Source organism: Pomacea canaliculata, linkage group LG11 (genome assembly GCF_003073045.1).
Source record: "Pomacea canaliculata isolate SZHN2017 linkage group LG11, ASM307304v1, whole genome shotgun sequence".
NCBI classification, from domain to species: Eukaryota; Metazoa; Mollusca; class Gastropoda; order Architaenioglossa; family Ampullariidae; genus Pomacea; species Pomacea canaliculata.
The window spans coordinates 1,005,887-1,027,835 of NC_037600.1; the positions used below are offsets into that span (position 1 = coordinate 1,005,887).

The 21,949-nt window shown below is 38.5% G+C and overlaps 1 protein-coding gene across 6 annotated transcripts; it reads right to left on the minus strand.

Annotated features, from left to right (window-relative positions):
• Positions 1-1,768: 1,768 nt before the first annotated feature.
• On the minus strand, positions 1,769-20,596 carry LOC112575462. 6 transcript variants are annotated; one of them, XM_025257344.1, is made up of 7 exons: positions 17,725-17,790; positions 16,467-17,421; positions 15,695-15,931; positions 9,899-12,080; positions 7,247-7,380; positions 6,242-6,315; positions 1,769-4,168 (listed from the first exon to the last, which is right to left on the minus strand). In XM_025257344.1, the coding sequence occupies exons 4-7, from the start codon at positions 10,244-10,246 to the stop codon at positions 3,306-3,308; spliced, it is 1,419 nt and encodes a 472-aa protein (XP_025113129.1). In that variant the 5' UTR covers positions 10,247-12,080; positions 15,695-15,931; positions 16,467-17,421; positions 17,725-17,790; the 3' UTR covers positions 1,769-3,305. The 6 variants fall into 6 exon arrangements, with proteins under 6 accessions (XP_025113129.1, XP_025113124.1, XP_025113126.1 ...); XM_025257339.1 differs by having other exon boundaries at positions 9,635-12,080; XM_025257341.1 differs by lacking the exon at positions 17,725-17,790 and having other exon boundaries at positions 9,635-12,080; positions 16,467-16,906; positions 17,339-17,421.
• Between the last annotated feature and the right edge of the window lie 1,353 nt (positions 20,597-21,949).

Here is a 21,949-nt window from a genome sequence, read left to right on the forward strand (position 1 = left end):
CCCCTAGCTACTGCTGTCCTGAATGGGTTGGAGACCAGATTTGCTGATGCCTATGAGGACCAAGACACCCTGCTTGCAACTGTGTGGAACCCAAGGTGAGAGAGAGTTTTCGTTATTTCAGTGTATTTTTTCTTCATTTATAAGCTACTCTCTGTCACTGTTCTTTTGAGAATGAGAAGAATGTGAAGCGCTTAGAGCTCAGATTACACGCGAATAAGCACTATACAAATATCCGTAAATAAATTTAAAAATAAACTTTTGACGGGAGGTGGGGGGAGGGGGGTGTTGATTAAAAAAACAAAACATAATATTCACTGTCACTGGTCTTTTGACACTTGCCTACAAATTAAAATAAGTACATAAAAACCAGTACATTTTATAAAATTAATTAAAAAACAACAATAAGAAAATTTTTTTTTACGAAATTAAACAAAGCATTAATTATTGTGCATATTATTGTTTCAGGTGCAAGTTGATGTGGACTGGGGACCAAACCCTGCGTGAGAAATGCAGATCCCTCTTGACTGCAGAGGCAGCATTGATGGACACGCCAGTCCAATCCCCAACCAAGTGCTCAGCTGAACAGGCAGACTTCATCATTTATGAAGAAGTTACCGGCACCCCTGAGACAACTACCTTCCTGATGTCTGGATTGTCGCAGAATGTCAGTGAACTGGACAAATAGCCCACGATCAAACAACTCTATCTGCGCACCAACACCGTCTTGCCAAGCAGTGCTGCGGTTGAGAGATAGTTCAGTCTGGCAGGACTTATCATGACAAAGCTGCGCACTAGGGGAACAGACAGCAACTTCGAGGCCAAAGTTCTGGTCAAGTTCAATTCCATGGAGGACTGAAAGCATGTAGATTTGTTTTAACAGTATTCACAAATTATCAGCACTAAGTCAAAAGTTTGTTTTATACCTTTGCATTTTGTTGTTAATATGGAGTTTTTGGTGGTCTCAGATCAGAATAAAGGTCAATGTATATAAAAACCAGTTCTTGTGTAAGCAAGTAATAGTGTTTAGTGTGTATGTTTGATGTTTGTGTATGTTGCTACAGCCAGCTGACTACAGCTAACTTGTTATAACATCACGCTTTTAAAAGTAGCCAAAAGAAGCTGGCTACATTTTAAAAGTAGCCCAAAGTAGCTGACTACGTTTTGGAAAATTGTAGCTGTAGTGTAGCTGGCTACGTTTTGAAAAAAGTAGCTGTAGCGTAGCCGGCTACAAATTAAAAGTAGCTTGCCCATCCCTGCATAAGTGCTTATAAATCTCTCCACATAAGCTAATCCTAGTGTTGTTACTTGCGGCCCTATATGCTCCCCGCGGAGTAACATGGACTAAACTAAGGTGACCAGACGTTTCGGGGTCGAAAGCGGGACACGTGACGATGATGGTGTCGTCACCGTCAGAGAACGCCGAAAAAAGTGATTTTTAAAGACAACCGGGACATTTGATGGATTTGCTAGAAAGCCAGAAAGCGGGACATTGGGCTTCCCGCCCGATGAGCAGGCGGGACAAGAGGTCAAAATCGGGACTGTCCCGCCTAAAGCGGGACGTCTGGTCACCTTAGTCATAGACGTATAACGTCTCTGCCTTAGTTAAGACACTGTCAAACGGCCTATGAATGAATACAAATTTGCATTCATTCATTATAACACAAGAATTCCCAATTTTTCTCATGAGAGCAGAAGTAAAATAATTATCTAGGAATATAATCATGATGTCAACACACTCATAATCAGAAAATCATAACAGCAAGAAGTATTTCTCTTGCAATATAGTTTATCAAACCTCTTCTGGATAAGAAACTTTCCTGATATTCTGTTCCTAAAGGAGACCCTGCGAAATAGTTGCTGAACGTTGATCACATTATTTTCGTTAATAAGATATCCAGAATTAAAATGCAAGAAATTTTCTGCTTCAGTGTTTCAAAGATTTGTCTTTCGGTTGTTTCATTCATGAAATGGCTCTAGAGGGTCACTATATATAGTTGTTATCATATAGCTAGATGATTGTTTTCCACAGAATCTTTATCCCCATAACAATATTAAGGATAAACTGAGTATGACTGCTGTTATTAGGATACTAATTAGAAAAGAGATTTGTTAAAAAAAAATTAAAATAAAAACCAACAATAAAGATTTTGTAAAGTGTTCTCATGATCATGTCTACTACAGCTGAACTCCAGTTATATTTTAACATTTATTTCCAACAATATACATCATTTATATTTTAGCTATACCCTTAATTTTAATTACAGTGACAGGACTCAATACAGGTGGCACATATAAAGGTATTAAAAAAACTTAGCTTTTGAAATGTAGGTCTGAATGTAATCAGTTTTTTATGAGTTTTAATTAAAAAGAAAACTACAAAACCTGTCAGCATTATTCTTTGTTCAAATCTGTTGCAGAAATGCTGTATCAAAATGTGAGCCTGCATGCTTTGCCCACATATTCCATCCATCCGGATCAATTTGTTGATTATATTAAATTTAAAAAAAAAACAAACAAACCCTAAACAGATGCTCATTCATGAGAAGCAGTAACCTATTAATAATTTATAAGAAAAATTTTATGCACTTGTAAATATGGTTCAAATAAGAGGCTGTGTGCTGCTGCTCAACTGATTAGAATGTTTCTGTGATATATAGAGAAATAACTACATATCTAAATTGGTTTTAATGATGTAGAGCAGACCTGGGCAAACGCCGGCCCGCGGGCCGGATCCGGCCCGCCTCCTGTCTCTGACCGGCCCGCCCGCTGGCCGCCCACCAGTAAATATACTATATATACAGTATTGGATAAAACTGAGTTAACTATATTAGTCCGGCCCTCTAGAACCATCCCAGTTTCTCATCCGGCCCTCTAGAACCATTCCACTTTCTCATCCGGCCCCTTGGGAAAATTAATTGCCCACCCTTGATGTAGAGAAAAGGTCATCCCAATTTGACAATTTTGAAAGAATACTAATATTGAAGATTTATATAGTGCCTTTCCAAAGATTTGCTCAGAGTACTTATATATCATACATACATAAATCATACATAGACTAAATCATCAAGAACCATGCACCCAAATTTGCATATAACAGGCTCACCTATAATATATGCTCACTCATACAGAACTTAAATTACAGACACGTTATGCACTCTCTTTTTGTATGGGATGACATATTTACTGAGACTACTAACATTGTCCAGATTCTTTTAAAATGTCTTAAAACAACCATTGATACAAATAAATAGTTCTCAAAATACTTTGGATAAAACAGCTCCTTGTAATAGGAAGCATAAGAAGATTTAACTACACTTAGAATCATCACCAACACAAGAAACTTCTTTTGCAGAGTCACTGGGGAACACTCCAGACCTCAGCTTGGCAAAGTGCACATTGTGGTATATTCCTGTAGGATATATCTCCGTCTCAGTTTTTGTTTTAACATTTTGGTTAGTTTTTGGTGTAACCATCTCTACATTCCACAATGCTTCAAAGTCTTGAGGTTCCTTCTTAACAGAATCAGAAGGTAACATGTTCAAGAGAGTTAGTTCTTCACTTCTAGGCTTTGACATCTCTGTTCTTGTTTTAATCTTAGAGCTATGACAACCCATATGTGCCACAGGCTCAGCATTCATCTCAAAATCCTCAGGTTCTTTCTTTATGAAAGCATGATTTATCATGTTGATGTGATGATCCTGAATGTCAGTCTTCGAACGCTGTGAATTCTCCTGTTTGCTTGAACTTTGCACTTCACAGCTTGGTTGTTGCAACACTGCCTTACAACTCAATTTTCTTTTGGGTTTTGAAGTCCTATGAGAAGGACAACAACGTGGTGACAAATGCTCTGTTACTGCCTCTTTCTTCACAGCACCATCCTCTAGCTGGTCAGTCCATTCAGTCCCTTCTTCTTGATCACTGCTGGCCTCTTGTTTCACCTCTATAGTGCAATGAAATTCTGCTGACTGTCGGTCACCTGTGGGGGTCCATGTCTGGAGCTGTTTTCGGACACTTGTATTATTTCCCTTTCTTTGCAGACTTACTGGTCCTGGGAAATTTGTGCTAGACCCAGCAGGATGGATTACGGTGTATGGCTTTAGCAAGTCATCCATGGCAACAACCATATACTGCTGATTACCCTGTTCACAGGATATGGAAGATGTTGAGTCTGCAAAAATATTTTATTACACATTAGAAACTCTCTTTCATTTTTTTTTTTGCATAATCCCAAAAGAAACCTGAAATTTATTTTTAACACTTTTGCTGTGTACGAGCCATGCTCTAGGGTTCAAAAACTGAGTGTACTGCTTTAATGGGAGAAAATAATAATAATGAGGATTTAAATAGCGGTTTTCCAAAGATTTGCTAAGAGTGCTTTATATAAATAATATATAGATTAAATCATCAACAACCATGTATCCATATTCACATTTAACAGACTCACTTCTGCAATGCACACCCACTCATACACAAAGTAAATTACAGACACCTTATACAGGATCAGGACAGGGTCACAGTGAAGTCATCATTCTGAAAAGATGTGTCTTATGTTTAGGCTTAAAAGTGGTAAAAGAGTCAGAGTGTCGAAGGCTGATGGGTAATCTGTTCCAAGTTGATGGGGCTTGGTAGGAGAAAGACCTATGTTCATACATCTTTGTTTTAGCAAGTGGGGCTTGGTGTTGTCAGATGAGTGAAGAAGTCATACACATACAGATGGGAGTGAGTTCAGAGGGGTACTGAAGACCAGAGTAAGTGAAAGTGGAAAGTTTGTGGGGTATACGATCCATAACTGGCACCCAATGAAGAGAGAATATGATAGGTGATATAGTCATATCGAGATGGTCTGCAGATGAAGAGAGCATGAACATGTTCTATTTAAAAGATTTTTTTTCTTTTGGTCATTTTACGGTTTCCAAGATAACACAGATTGAAACATTTTGCAAAATAATTTAGTTATCATGTTGCTGTTTTTGAAAACTCATTTTAAAGAACTACCCTCTCCACAAAAAAATAAATTCAAAACAGTTTTTAAGACTTGTCGAGGACACTGATCCTGCAAAGCAGTTCAAGATGTGGGGATGTTCATGAGTCATTTGAAAGAGGTGAGTTGATATCAGCTAACACTTCTTAAAGAAGCAGCCTGGCAGAGCGACAAGGGAATAGTGTTCCAAAAAAAGGGGTCTACTGTAACAAAGGCTTGCTTGTTTGCCAGAAGAGCATAATTTGTTGTGTGGAAATCTGGAGCCAGAGTGTGTGTGGAGTTTAGAAGGTGAGACAGGAAGAAAGGTAATCAGGAGTACAGTGATAGTGACCTCTGAACAGGTGTGAAATGCAGCAACAGGGAGGCAGTTGCAGTAGTCCAGGCATAAAAGAAGGGAGAAAACTAACTTGATTGTGACATCATCAGTCAAATAGTGCAGAATAGTATAGAGGTGTCAGAGGCTGAAAAAATATTTTGCCAAAAATGTTGGGGGATGGAGATTATAGATGTTTCATGCTCAGCCAGCAACCAGAGATGTATCATGGCAAAAAGGTCAGTAATTTACACTGTTAACAGTTTACATTATCACAGCAGAGGGAGATCAACATATCCAAGAAAAAGATGTGAGTCTAGGAATGGTTAATTCTCGCTGTAGTGGTGACAAGCATTTAACATGAAACTAGACTGTGTTGTAAAGAGTACCCTTAGAAGAATGTTGTTTTCCTCATCAGAATAATAATTGAATCTGTAAAGCCCATTTTCTTTAGTTGATAATAGTTCACACAAAACACTACAGACTGACAGTTAACCATGTGAGAAAAACACGCGTCAACAAACAGATGACACTATGAACATGAACTAAGTACACAGATGAAGATCATTAAGAATGAACAGTACAAGTGATTATGAAAGATATTTCTTAAAGAGAAAGGTTTTGAGGGCAGATCTGAAAACTTCAAATGAGAAAGGGGCAAAGAAGTCTAAACAGTGAGTCCAGATAAGGGGGAAAAATTATTTGTTTAATTTCTCATGTTTGATACAAAGCACAGAGAGGAGAAAAAAAAGCAGACTGAAGCTCATCAACTGTCTATGGTGGACCAAGAATTTGAGTAGATGCATTAGACCTATTTGACACATAGGTGTCTTCTCACCTCCTTGCAACTACATTTTCATGAAAGGAACTCCAGAAAATCAGATGTAAAAATGGTTTGCTAACTCAGTTTTCACATCACATGATATGGCAGTCTATCAGCTACTTACCAACATCTGAATTTTCTTCTACTTTTATTATTTGACGGGAAATTTCAGGTATGTCATCCTCACGTTCTGGAACCCTGTAAAAAAGTTTGTTTAAATTATTGCATGGAAAAGCTATGATGAATTATCATGATGACAATACTCAGCGACATTTTTAATTAACCTCGCCACGGAAGAAGCATCACTTTTATGACCTGTAGATTTTAGCTGTACTAGATCAACATCTTGGTTTATAACAAAAATTAACTGCAATGAGAAAGCCACATTGTATTTTTGTTTGTTAGGCAGTGAGCCAGGCTTTGGCTAGGGACCCATGCAATAGAATCTCATCGATTATTATTAAATGGAAGTGTTCAGACATTTGGTTAAAAACTTTGGTCTTGGCTGGGAAGGTCATGTTGGTTGTTTGAATTTTAAATGTGTTGCTCTCGCAGAGCTTCTTGAAAAAAAAAAAAATCCAATAAATGGAAAAACATTGAAACACATGCATTAAAAATGCAGAATCAAATGGATCGGAATAAGTAATAAAACAATTCTTCAACATAACAACGCCAGAGTTCACACAAGTGCAGACAAGAGATGCAATTTAATGCCTGGACTTTTCAGTGTTGCTACATCCACTTAAAACTAAAAGAACATTTGACAGATCAGTGCTTTCACTGTGATAAAGAGGTGAAGTCTTTAGTGAGGAAATGGCTTTTTTTTTTTTAAAGAATGGATTTAAAAACTTGTGCATTGTTGGCAGAAGTGTATTGAAGTATGTGGTGATTAAAAAGAGAATAATTATGCAGCTCTGAAAATAACTGATATATTTCTTTTCTATTTTGTTAAAATATCTTTTCCTATTTAAAGTGGAACCCTGCAAACATACATACACAAGTATTGCGAACATCCATCTTTTGTCTCCATGTTCTCCACACGCTAAAGAGTAAAAAATATGCAATAAATAATTATTTTAAGCATTAACGACGTTATAATTTTACATGTCGTTTACAGCATTGGACTTACATTGGTAATAGCTTAAGTTTCTTCCTTCTAACTGGTCCATTATTTTTCACAGGAAAGGAAGGGTTGTTTGTCCTGTTACGTTGTTCAATGGACAGCTCCAAGTTCTTCTCAGCTTTTCTTTCAGTTTTTGAGAGCTGCAAGAATAATAATAAAATAAGACCATACAAATAATTTTTTCAAATATTTTGTCAGGCTAGGGAAGCTAAGTAATATAAGGCCATCAAGAATTGTATTGTGTGTGTGGAATACATCGTGTGTATACAAGCGTACGTTTGTCATATTACAGTCAGGCTAGGGAACCTTTGTAGTATAAGGTTGGTCATGTATTGACCCAACATCATTTAATTGTTTTTTTAAAAACATTATGCATTACAATTTCACAATCTGCTCTGTCATTCTAGTGTCTTAAGCAACAATACCTGTGCTCATGGCATTTTACATTGTGGACATCATGAAGTGTTGAAATATTAAAAAACGAAAAAGAAACCAAACCACTATATTGAATCAAACTCTTTTCACATGTGAAGAAGATGACTTGTGAATATGAAGCCTTTAAACCATATCATATTTCTCCCAAAATAAAACATTTGAGATTAACAGGGAGCAGGCTTTACCTGTACATAGACATTTCATTTTTATTTACTACCACCTTACTTTATACACAACAACCATGCACCCACGCCTAATTATCCCTTTAACCCATGCACAAACACTAAAGCAAGTGCAAAAAAAAAAAAAATGCATATAATACAATTATCAAAAATCAGCTATTCTCCTAACCCTCCTAAATATCAATGAGAAATTGAAAAAGTGCATGGATGGTGACTAATTTGCAGAGGAGTGAGCATCTCATGATGGACGCTTTTTCTTTGATGTGACTGTGTCACTGAGGCTCTACTACCCTCAGAGCTGAGAAAGGAGAAGTGATTTCTGCTGCTGTTTTGTCCTTGACCAGGTAAAAACCTGAATTTTCCTCAATGCTGTGCTGTGAAGTCCTGACAAGACTTGTTAAAAGTGTAAATCAATTTACCTGAAAACCTGTTGGGGTGTCCGAGTCAGTTTTGTGTTAAGTTTTTGAAGAAATGTAAATATTTGAATATTTGATTAGAACTACTGTAAATTTAAGCTGAATGATTATTGAATTTTGAAGACTGTATTTTTACCTCTAAGTTGTTTTCCTTTATCTGTTAATTCCTTCTATATTGGGTTCAAACATATTTCACCAACAATTCACATTTGCTTAGTGGAGCTCAGTCAAGATATGCTGGGATCATGGAGAACGTCAATGCAGACCAACACATTAGGTGAGTCACATAAACATTAATGTACTAGCACAGGTTATTATGAAATCCTTGTCAATAATAGTCACAATTTTATTATTCAGAATTCTGCATGCTGGCTTTCTGCAACTGGGAAGGTTACATGGGATAATATTTTAAGCAGGGTAGTAAAACTCTACTGGACTGAGATTCACACTTGCAAAGAAACAAAATACATAATATCTCATCTATGCATACTGTTTATTATTATGGATAAAACATTCTGAACGAACAATTTGCATTATACAAAGCATTTGTACAAAAGCATACAGAGGTCTGCCTTTGACAAAATCAAGATTTTATGGAGTAATTAAATAAAGTATACCTGATAAAAAAAGAATCAGTGTAGCTTTAAATATTCTTATGTGCACTTGTGCACACATGAAAACATCCATAGCCACACACCTACTTGGTTATGTACTCTTATAAGGGATGGCGCCAAGTATAATTCCATTACTCTTCTTAAAGGCTGAGAATAAGCATGATCCTCTGTGGACATTTCGCAGCCTTCCCTCATTTCTGGCAAAGTTAATGGTTAATTAACTGCAATAAAATGACAAGCCAGACAAAGCTTGAACAAACTATGAAAATAGCCCACATCCAGTGTGTTTAAGTCCAGTGTGGACTTAACGCAATAAACTTGCAGATCGCCTGACCAAAGGCAGCCAGCTCCCAGAAAACTCTACAACAATGGGAGACCAAGGAACTCCTCTAGAACAGATCACAGGAGACAAGAGAAAAGAGAATGGACATTGCTGAGAATGGTCAGCACTCATCATACTAAGCTTGTTGGGACTGGGCCCAGCAGCATGACAGAGACATACCAACCCTATATAAAAGACAATGTGTTCTAAATGCTCATCTGAAGATAGGTCTTGCAACCTGTTGACCTATTGTGGCAGATGTGGCCAAAAGCAAAAAAATAATTATCATTGATTCTGAGTATGTGCTATGTATTATATTTATATATATAATGTATATGCATGACATGAATATTTGTAAGAGCATATGATTTTGGAATAAGTATGAGTAATAAACATTGCTTGCTTGTTTGTATTAGTGAACTTACTCCCTGGTGCTCTCGTTTCACATATGCTCCCCTTGGTTTTATTATGCCAGGCAGTTGGTACAATCTGGCAAGTGTTTTCTGGAGAATGACAGTGCTGGTGACGACGGGAGTTGAATTACTGGTTACAGTTGTCACAGACGGGATAGGTACGATGCTGTCAGCACAGGAAGTTGGAGCTTTGTGCTGAAGCTGACGAGATGAATGAGAAAAAGCATGCTTTTGTATTGTGGGTACCGATCCTGGAATAAGATCCTTTTTCCTTACCACGAAACCCTCTTGTTTCATCAGTCTGTAAGTCACCGGGTAGCATTCTGGTGCAAAGTGTCGTTCACATACAACTGAGTTACGAGTCGGTGTCGTGAAGTCTGCCCTACACACACGAACAAACTGCACCCACTGTTTTCTCAGCGACGGATCCGATGGGAACGAATGAATGCTGATGCCGTCCGAATTCCTTCCCGTACACTCGGCAACAGCACAAGTCTTTCCCGTACGGTTGCGCTTTTGAGAAACATTTTCTGCATCGCAAGTGTCGGCAAACCCTCGCTCAGACATATTTTGTATTGAAAGCAAGTGATTGGCCTCACACCATACGATCGTCACTTCCGGCATTTTCGCAAGCAGCGGCTTTTGAGGGTGATCGCTGTTTTTATCAACTCGGTACCGTATTGAAAACGCTTGCCATACAAGGGAAGCAACTCCTCTTAGCAGAGTACCGCCCCTTACGACACTTAGTTCAAATGCTTTAAATATATGTATAATTAAAATGTGACTAACCACAAATACAGTATAATTTAAATATTATATAGTTTTTTTTAGTTGTATCAGCTGTAACTGAACACTCGACACTGCCATTAAAATATCTTTCACATATATCTTTGTTTTTATGTGAATGTAAAAGCAAGACAGAGAGGGGCTTGCTTTCAATGTACACTTGGGATTGTAGCCTATGATTAAAGTAGGGTGAACATATATATGCATCAAAGATTTAAGTTTAAAAATAAATGCAACATAAAAATAAAAACTGATTGATGTACATACACACCAAGAAACTGGAGACACATTAATCTACATGAAAACTTAGGATAACCTCTTACAAAATCAGAGAGACAAATGGAGATAAATAAATTACAGTAATATCGTAATAAATTATGTGTTCATGGTTATGATTTGTTTACTCATTAAACATGGGTTTGTAAAGTTATGATACAGGGAACATGTACATAGACAACAGCTTGACCATATAGAATTTTTTTCTATTTGCACTCACGTTGTGAACAGATACATGTGCATAACACTAATAACACACAATTTCAAGATGTCATTTAACTTTATTACTAAAGTTCATAGAAAATGTTGCTTGTGTTAACAGAAATAAATGCAAATAATCACATTAAATATGCAAGTGTTGTGACATAATTTTTATATATTATCAATTATAAAGCACCTTCTGCAAAATGACAAGCCAATCTTGTTTTACTTTAAAGATCAGAAAAATGTCTGCACACCATGTGAAAGTATGATTTAATAATAAAAATTACTACTGGTGATATACATCATACTAGAAAAGCTGGCAATCACCAGTATGTCTCATATTACTAATTATTGACTTCTTTGTCATCCTGGTATCAATTGGAAACATTTGTTTTTAGACTGCATTCAAAGGCACAAAATTTACTGGATGAGTGAAAGGCATCTTACCGTGAGTCAAGCTAAAGGTCAAAATATGTTAGACCACAAACTTGTCTTAATGGACTGGACTGCTTGTAAATGATTTGTTTCAGTTAACTACCAGAACAAGGCTTGTCTGCAAAAAGTTTCTGAGTTAAGCCATGTTCATAGTTTAATGAATGACCACAATGGCTATGTAAGCAGAGTCTGCGAGAGTAACAACAACATATAAACAGTTAAGAGGTAGTTCATATTTCTGCTTGGCAGGATGCCACTGTGCAAGTGTCAAATGTCTTGGTTCAAGATTTCTTGTTCGCTTCTGCAGGCAGGCATATTGAAAGAGCAAGACTCGTGTCAAGCGGCTCTCATTCATGCTATAGCCTGCTCAGACAAAGGCTTCAATCACAGAGCTGTATAGGTCTCAATCCACTGAGAACCAAAATTTGCTCATGGAACTTCGAAGAAAAGTGCATATATAGACATTAAATTTGTCTTCTAAAATTATTAAACATACTATATATATAGTACAAATACTCATACTATTTATCATTCCATAAGAAAGATTTCAGATTAATAAAGCAAATAAGCAATTGGTTAATAATGCAAGAAAGCCATACATTGAAGGTAATTATAATGCTGACATCAAAAGTCTTGTTGAATTCCATTTTGGCGTTGATCTTCTGGAAGTCTGATGATCTTTTAGTTTGCCGAGACTAACAGTGGAGAATTTTGCAAGAGGCCCAGCGTCAGTCTTGGAAGACAGTCATCGGTCCACCTATACACATCCATACTTAAACACAATGATGTTACAAATAATTCTTTTAGCATAATTGATCTTTTCTGAACAAAAGTAGATGTTTTGTCATAAAGTGATTACGTGGAAGGAAAAACAAGGGTGAAGGGAGAATATCAACTTTACCACCAATGACAGAGGTGATCAGCCTAATGGAATATCTTAAAACAAAGAAGAGTTTTGTTTTGATGACCAATTTTAGAATTCTGTCACATCTTTCCACCTCTTAGGGGATTTTTTAACAAGGATGCATGTTTGAGTATAATTGCTCACTTATCTGTTACACATCTTGCTAATTGTGAGCACTTCGTCTAGTCATAGTTTTCCCATCTCCTATCACAGTAATCATTAGTCAAGTTGCTGTTACAATCTCAAGCAACAGGTAATGTTCACTCTAATTAACATGAGAAGAAAGGAGAGAAGGAGAAAGATGCATATTTAACATAAATGCTGTGGCACAACAATCACTGCATCTCAATTTTTGTTTTAAATAGAGGGTATTTAAGATGAGAGAACCTAAAGACTCCCAGTTCTCACTGTCATGGGGACAAGTTCTTTAGTCACTGTGCCACGAACCACAACAAATTGTGCTACCAACTGCTAGTCTGCCTTTGTCATCTGCCTTTCCAGTTTACAGACCTGTCCCCTCACTGTACGTCTATTGTGAATGAAGATGGGTCTAGTGTTGACCCCCTTACATCAGAAACGCTCGATATTACAAGTTCGTCTGAGAGTCAGATAGTTCAGACTCAATTGTTATGTGGCCTTCTCAACGCCCAGTCGGTCGTCAGGAAGGCTGTGGACATTCACGATATGATTATTGACAAGTCACTGGATTTGCTGTTGCTCACTGAGACGTGGCTTAGGGAGGCTGGAGATGAATTTGTTATTAGGCAAATCACTCCTGTGGGATATTCGTTCATTCACAATCCCAGGTCTGGAGATAGATGTGGTGGTGGGATTGCTGCTGTATACAAGAAATCCGTGCTTCTGAGGCCGTTGGTGTCAGAAACGTTCAAGACTTTTGAGTCACTCAGTTTTGCCCTCACTCGTGGTTCACCGACGTTTCATGTCTTGCTTCTATATCGCCCTCCTTACTCTAGAAATAACAAAGTGACTAATTCAGCGTTCTGTGAAGAGTTTATTCCCCTGGTCTCCAACCTCGCTGCTGCCAACAAATACTTGTTAATTCTTGGAGATGTGAATCTTCATTTTGATGTGCCATCTGACCCTGATACGAAGAGACTTTGTCAGCTGTTGGATTCCCTTGATCTTGTTCAACATGTCAACTCCCCTACCCACTGTAAGGGTCACACCTTGGACTGGGTTATTGCGAGACCCGGCCATCACACTGTTAGGTCTATTGTTGTAGAAGACTTGCAACTTTCGGATCATTTTCTTGTGTTGTTTACTACCAGCATGTCAAGGCCTGGCTTACCGAGAAAGACTGTGTACACTAGAAATGTGCGGGGCATGGATTCTGATTCTTTTCGTACTGAACTTCAGCGTTCTGCTCTCCTGGTCTCCCCTCCTGACAATGTGGATGAGCTTGTGGCTCTGTACAACAGCACCCTGACTGCTCTTCTTGACAAGTTTGCGCCTGTGAAAAAGAGGTGCATTACTGAGCGTCCTGATACTGCGTGGTTTACTCCAGAGGTACGCCGAGCCAAGAAGGTCAGGCGTCAGGCGGAGCGCAAATGGCGCAAGAGTAGACTGGAGGTGGATCGTCAGATTTATCGCCATACAAGGAGCCAGTGTTCAGCCATCATTGTCAAAGCTAGGTCGCGGTATGTTATGAATATTCTAAGCTCTGCAGTTTCTGATTCTCGCAAGATGTTCGCAGTTGTGAATGGTCTCCTGGGTAAAGATGTGACTCAGCCTGTTCTTCCAGAGATGGATGATCAGATCGCTGCCAGTACACTAAGTGCTTACTTTGAAGACAAGATAAAGACCATCATGGACAGCTTCAGTGACTCGGTTGCTACTGTGGAGCAAACCAGTGACTTGTTTTGTGGCATGCCCCTCTCTAACTTTCAACCAGTGACAGAGGATGAACTATTGAAATTAGTTTGGCGTTGTCGCCCAACCACGTCTGTGGATGATCCTATCCCCACTAGTGTTCTTCTCCAGCACCTTGACATTCTACTTCCTGTACTAGTTCGCATAGTCAATGCTAGCCTTTTCTCTGCCTCTGTACCCAGACAATTTAAAACAGCTGTGATCAAGCCTATCTTAAAGAAGCACAACTTGGACCCTAGCTTGTGTAAAAACTATAGACCTGTTTCGAATTTGCCTTTTGTTTCGAAACTTGTGGAGCGTGTCGTTGCTCAGCAGTTGACATTCCACCTGGACCGCTACAGCTTATTGGATAAATTCCAGTCGGCGTATAGACCCAAGCACAGCTGTGAGACAGCCCTTCTGCGTCTTATGAACGATCTTCTGTGCAGTGCGGATGCAGGGAAAGTGACTCTTGTGGTCCTCCTTGATCTGAGTGCGGCCTTCGATGTCATTGATCACTCCACTCTACTGACTCGTCTCCAAATGGAGGTGGGCATTGGTGGTTCCGCCTTGCAGTGGTTCCATTCCTACCTCAGTGATCGCACACAAAGGGTGATGGTCAATCAAGCTTCTTCAGTGACAGTTCCACTGCTGTGCGGTGTCCGCAGGGCTCTGTTTTGGGCCCGGTTCTATTTTCTATTTACACATCTCAGCTTGGTCCTCTCATTGAGAAGCATAATGTGAACCGTAAGATGTTTGCAGATGACACTGAACTCTATTTTTCATTTAGTACTGACAGTGAGTCGGTGCGTGAGGCAGTTTGTGCTGTAGAAGATTGTTGCTTAGAGGTCAAGTCATGGATGCTGAGGAATAAACTCAAGCTTAATGATGAGAAGACAGAGGCGATGCTATGTGGTTCCAAGCTTAGCCTTAGTAAAGTCTCTCTAGACTCCATCCAAGTGGGTCAAGCTAGAATTCCTCTCTCCAGCTCCGTACGGAACCTTGGACTCTATGTTGACAATCTTCTAACTATGTCTGATCATGTCAGTTCTGTAGTCAAGGCATGTTATTTCCATATCCGCACTCTTGGACGACTCCGACCCAGTCTTAATAAGAAGACTGCAAATGCAGTTGCTGTGTCCCTGATCGGTTCTACATTAGACTATGCCAACAGCTGCCTCTGGGGGATTTCAAAGAGCGAGTTGTCGAGGCTACAGCGAGTGCAAAATACGGCTGCGAGGATAGTTGCAGGAAAGAAAACAACTGACCATATTACTCCTGTACTTCGTGACCTACATTGGCTTCCTGTGGAGAAGCGAATTGAGCATAAATTGTTAACCTTAACCTATGGCTGTCTTCACGACCTTGCGCCTGCCTATCTGCAAGAACTCATTCGCTGTTACCAACCCCAGCGGAACCTTCGTTCAGCAGCACACTTCAGACTTGAACGACCGAGTGTTCAGTCAGGGAATGCTAATAAGAAGACTGCGGGTTTCAGATCCTTCTCCAATGTAGCCCCGCTTTTGTGGAACTCGCTTCCCCTCTCGACCAAGGAGTCTGATAGTATTGGATCTTTCAAGAAAAATCTGAAGACTCACTTGTTTAAACTTTTTTGAAGTTTTCATTTGACCTGCAGTTTGGTGGCTGCTGGGATCACCGCGCATTGAGCGCATCTTTGTGATGCGGATACTGGCGCGCTATAAAACTACATCATCATCATCATCATCATCATGTTACAGTCCATTTCTGATAGTTGTCTCAAACATTAGCATGGGCCTTGGAAAGACTAGGAACTGCTTCTGGCTCAAGACATTTCCCCTTCCTCATCGTTCCTACTGCAATGAAACAATGAATTATATTTTATATAAACATGTTTTGGTACATTAAATTGTGTACCAGAAGACACACAAAGTCCACTTACACTTTATGCATACCCATTAATTAAATGTTATGCACATTACATTGTTATGTCACTCTGTTCAATTGTGCACATACAGCTGAATATCTTACTGGTTGAAAGACTTTTTTTTTGGAATGCAATATAAAAACTTATAAAACATGATACTAATGCAATTTGGTAGGCCTATGAATGTCATAACTTGTATATCCAAGCATAAGAAAGGGGGATAATGTACCCTTCACCCCCTTTTCAGGTTTTATGTCTTGACCTCCCAAAATGCCTTTGTACCCAAGACATTTAAAATCCAAATTGATTGTAACTCACTAAATCCTTACTTCTGATGTCAATTGTGTTCACATAAATGAAAAGAAACACATACTTTGTCACTATGGTCAATGTTTATACAATGAATGTACATTATGAAATAAATGAGGTCTCATTTCTAAGTATCTAAAACCATCTTTTCTCACCCAGAGTTGTAGGTCCACCCATGTAACCACCAGGAAGAAAATGGCTGGAACACACGACTGTTTGCTGTCAGTTTAAACTTGTTCTCTTGTTTGAATATATGCAGTCACTGTATTTGCTGTATGGGATTGGTTGGAAAGAGACAACCACCAGGGTTGTTGCAGCCATAAACATCATCTTTTAAGGATTGTTAAGGCACACGTGGAAGCAGATAGCCGACTGGTTAAAGCACTAGTGTCTGAACTGAAAATGCACAGGTTCGATATCCGATTACAGTAGCAAACTTCCCCCAATCGACCCAGCTGGCAGGAATGGGTACCTGATTCCATAAAAGTGTTGGGGAAGGTAAGGCAGCCAGGGAGAGGAGATGGGCACCATCCTCATGCAAAACTGGCCCTGAGAAAAGCGAGGCCTCTAACGCCCACCCACCCCCTCCAACAACCTGAAAAAGTTATGGGGATGACCTTTATCTTTACCTTACCTATCACACATGCATCAAAGATGATATATTATAAAGACCACTCACTCAACTTCCTTAAACATTTTGTGTTGTAAAGAGTTATCGTCTTTAGGTTGGCAAAGCACTAGTTGCACATTTACTACTAGTGACCTTCACAAATCACACTGTTTCACACAAGAGTATTTATTATCATGCAACTTGTCTTGTTGTTTGGGTATGTACACTGTTTTATTGTTCAATGTAGTTTGATACTTTTCTACGTTTTTCCTAGTTTACTTGATGAAATGTCTTCAGATGCACTTTAAAATACTAGTTTTGTTCTGGCTTTTTTTTTTAAACATTTGTTGTTGTAAGCTTAGTATGATTCTGATAGTACACTTTGTTCGGAGCACTCTTAAACTTTTTAGATAACACCTGTTTTTGTACTGGGCAAAGGCTGCTAGGTTCTGGTTTGTCAGGTTCTTCAGTAGTTGTTGGCAGCATATCTTGCCTTTTCTCTGTACAAAAATAAAATCGGAATACTGTTCCAGACTAGTCACTACATGGTATAAAGCACAATATTCATTTTCTCATTTAATTTTATATCACAGAGAGCTATATCTATCTTTTGAACACATAACCTATTGCTTTGATATCATTTACATATTTCTCTACACATTTCAATAATCAGCTTACTGACCAAAAAAGTGAATATTAAGATTACGAAAAGAAATGATCAGAACGAAAACAAAACCCCACATGGGCTGCGATAAGCTCATATATATTTATATGTCACCAAAATTTATAGCTTTAAGCTGTACCTGCATCAGCATCAGTTTCTCTGCACAGTTTCTTTTGAGGGACTTTTGTGCTAGATCTGGCCTTCGGTTTTCTTTCAATGGTAATTGGAGGTAGTGGGTTAGAAACAGCAAAGAGGGTAGGAACAGCATTCCACACTAATCTTTTTCTTTCTGCTGGGACATTGAATTGATTAGATTCAAAGTGTTTGCTACACAAATGGTAGCCTCCAACAGAAAGTACTTTGGCAGTTTTTCCTATTAAGTCCAGACGGCGGCTATTCTGAACCCAAATTCTGCATCTGAAACAATGATAATCATTCATTTGAACCAGCTGTGGAGCTTGAAACTATCTCAGCTTAAATCACAGTTGATGTTCTATCACAGACCTAAAAATGCATGACTATTAACTGCATTCATTTTACTGACTGTTGGTGTCCTGCAATATTTCTCAAGCAAAGCAGATATAAATAAAGAATTTTCAAAAAGTTTCCATGACATGGGTCAAATTAAATTGTGACCACAGGTAACCCTTGTTTTCAAAACGAAAAAACAACAGAAAGATACACAAAAGGAAAGATGAACAATATATGTACTCTCTTTACTTTCTTAAGATAAAATTCTAGCATGTGTCTGCTCATTCAGTTTATATTCACCAATCCTCCAACCTGATCACTGATGTCAACTGACAGATACATTCCCAATTTTAAATCTGACTGAGATTTAAAAACAACAATTAACAACAAAACTCAACACTTTTAGTTCCTATAAAGCATGCATGATGAACTCTTTAAACTGTCAACAAATGACGCACATTAGAGGACCGGTCATTTCGTCCCACAGCGAAAGCCGATTCGCCCCAGCTATACGTCCATTTCGTCCCAAATAGCTATTTACATCAAATATCACGAAAGAGCCATACGTTGTTCGAACAATACAGATACGCAGGCTCAGCTGCCTATTTTAAACGGAGCCACCATTTCACTAAACAAAAACATGGTCGCTTGCCAATACGCACAAAGAGAACGTATCTTACAATAGTGGCATGCAAATGTGGTTTTTCCTCTGTAATTTTGTCATCATCTTACTGTTACTTGTATATTTGTAATAGCTGCTTGTTTCATCAGTAATCGGTTCATCTTTTGGGTTAGTGACGATATTTGACTTTCGGTCTTGGAGCGAAATGCACAAATTAAGCTCAAACGAATTGACTTTTGATGTGGCGTGAAATGACCTGTGACCCGCATATTGTACATTTAACTGTGCTACAATTTTCGGTACCATCTTTACATCTTTCTCATCATCTCATCCACGCTTGTGTATATGTATGTCGATTAAATGAAATACTGCATTGTTAAAATATGTAAATAAAATATTACACTCACCTTTCCTCATCAGATGGAAATCGGAAAAATGACAGCTCTTTGCAGGTTTCTTTCTGTCGGGCATTTCTGCAGTTAACTGCACTGCAAAAATCGCCACCAGGCCGTCTCTTAGCCTTGAGCATGACGGAAAAACAGCATGGAGGAGCAAAGGGACTGAACTCTGATCTCGTACGTGTTTACGGAATTCCCCGATCTCGGTGATGTTTGCATGCACCTAACTGATCTCCTCCATACTATCTTAGACCTCAAGTAAGAACACCACCTACAGCAGCACCATCAAGGGGTGTAACATACAAACGCGCTTACCCTTTGCGGGGAGGTTGGGGTATGTGACAAGTGAGACAAAGCAGTTAATTATATGTCAATAACTGCATGGCTTTGTGTTTGCGATTTGGTGTTGAAGTCATAGATTATGTTATCGATCAAACCAAATATCATCCCTACACTAACATGGACTTATGATGATTAAAAATATTATCAAAACGAGATTTTATATTTATTATAAAATCATAAAATACATCTTTTGTCAGAGGCCTGTAAACAGGAGGCAATGAATTTGTGATCGTTTGTTTACTTACAAGCTGTCGTATTGTATGTGCTCCTCGTATTGCTGTTGCAACTGTTTTCATCACTCCCTCATGAGGTGCTGTTGCACAGTAACTCGCAGTGTTGAGTCCACCTGTGAGCAGAGCGTTCACAGAGGTGTCTGGTGTGTGTGTGAATGATGCCATGGCAAAAGGTAAAGGGAGTGATATTCCAGGTATCACCGAATTTGCATTCATGCGAAGGATTTCATCATTTAGCTTCCGTGGCGTTGGCTTGGAGAATTCGTGTTTCTGTATAGTCGGTACGGCGGTAGGGAGAAGAAGTTTACGCTTCACTGTAAAGCCCAGACTCTCTTGTATTGCGTAGGTCGCTGGATAACAGTCGGAAGCGAAGTGCATGGAGCAAATTCTCGAGTAGGTGGATGGGATGAAATTCGCTCTGTTGGTTCGTACGAAGTTGACCCACTGACGCCTGAACCGCATGTCCTTTGGAAACGTATACAAACTCACCCCATCTGAATTTCGTAGAGTACAATCACTAACAGCACATTCTATTCCTGTGGGCTTTCTCTTGCCCGAAATCATTGTTGCTGCAACATAAATACTGCTCATCACTCTCCACACGACGCCATTTATACTCTGCACTCGTCACTTCCTGCACATGGCGGCATTTTCGAAAACTCCTGCTAGTCTAGGTGTGATATTGGGAAGCAAATAATGCAATCCGAATCTTTTTTTGTTTCGTTGTGTATAGACACCATGGTACAATATGATCAGCATCATGAGGCAGCATTTCACTTATTCATTCGAGGGTACTAAAGAGAGAAGAAAAAGCCCGTGAATGGAAAGACAGCTACATCTCTCTCATTAAACGATGAAACGCTGCCCATCACGGTCAGACATTTTTCCCCAAAATAACAACGCAAGCAAACACAAAATTTCATGTTCATGTCTGCACCCAGGTCACGGAATACTAGAGTAGTGTCCCTTTGCCCAAGTCAATAGCCAATCACCTGCAGCGAAACGAGTCAACACACATTACACGTTGAAATGAAAATAAATATAATGAAAAAGGCGAAAAGAAAATATACAGGTAAAAGAATAATTATTTGCAGGATATGCAGTATGTTTATTAATGTACAAGCAGAGTCAAACAGCCCACACACAAAAGCCTAAACGTGTTTTTGTTAAAGGTCAGGAAAGTGGAATAAGTGAGCAACAGTTACACGTAAATTTGATCATAGTAACTTAATAGGTAAGGAGATAGCTCTGAAGGTATTTAGAAATTGTTGTATCTGTTCCTGAATGACCCTAGAGTCCTAGACTGTAGGTATGTCAAGTTTACATGTGCTCATAGGTCTTGAAGATAATGAGCCGAGCTAATAACAAATACCATAACTCCTTGAATTTTACTTACAATCACCCCTCACGTTTTATGTGAGTGGAACTGTGCTGCAGAAGCAGTAAATGCTATAGACTTAAATCTAGTTCAAAGGATGCCATCACCGTCACTGAATCAGTCTTAGTTTTCATGTACACCAAATCAGTTGTAATTTGCATGCACTCTTGTTTGCAAATATCATGCCTATAGTACTTTATGGATATAAGAAATCACATGAAAATAAATGATCATCTATAAAAACTGAGATCTCGAATTGTTGCTTCAAGTGTTCTTCATAGAAGATAAAAGAATGTCAAGAAAATGCAAAAACAAATTGAAAGGTAAATGTTTTTTTGAAGAACACTAGTAAATGGTTGTGAAAATGTGCCAAACATCAGATAACAATGAAACTGTTATTTCTATTACTATTTCTTGATGCATTATTTCAATTTACAGAGCTTGTATTTGTTTCTTATTGTTTCATTACAGTGTACGCATTTGACGATTGTGAGGCTATTATAGTACAATGCTTTTAGCATGCAGTGCTCCAACTAGGCTTACTGTACTGTTGTTTTGCAAACAAATAAGCAGAAGTCCCAAGCTGCTTTCTATTATATAATAAGAACTATTCAGAACACACTGTATATTTCTTGACAGATTCATGTAACAGTAAAACTAGACAGAGCTGTATTGAAAAATTGTCTTGATTCTAACATTTGTTTGTTTGTACAGAATAAATTGAATACTATGTGAACCTGCAGTTGCAAGAAGGTGGGCACCTTAATATTTAGTAATATTGCAAGAGATGAAAATAATTTATTTTACAAAGCATGCGGTTCAACTAAATTGTATGCTCTCAGCACCGACACCCTTTAAAACTGGGACAGTAACTGTTAAAAAATGCAATAATGAATAGTCATACTTAAAAGTAAAGAAAT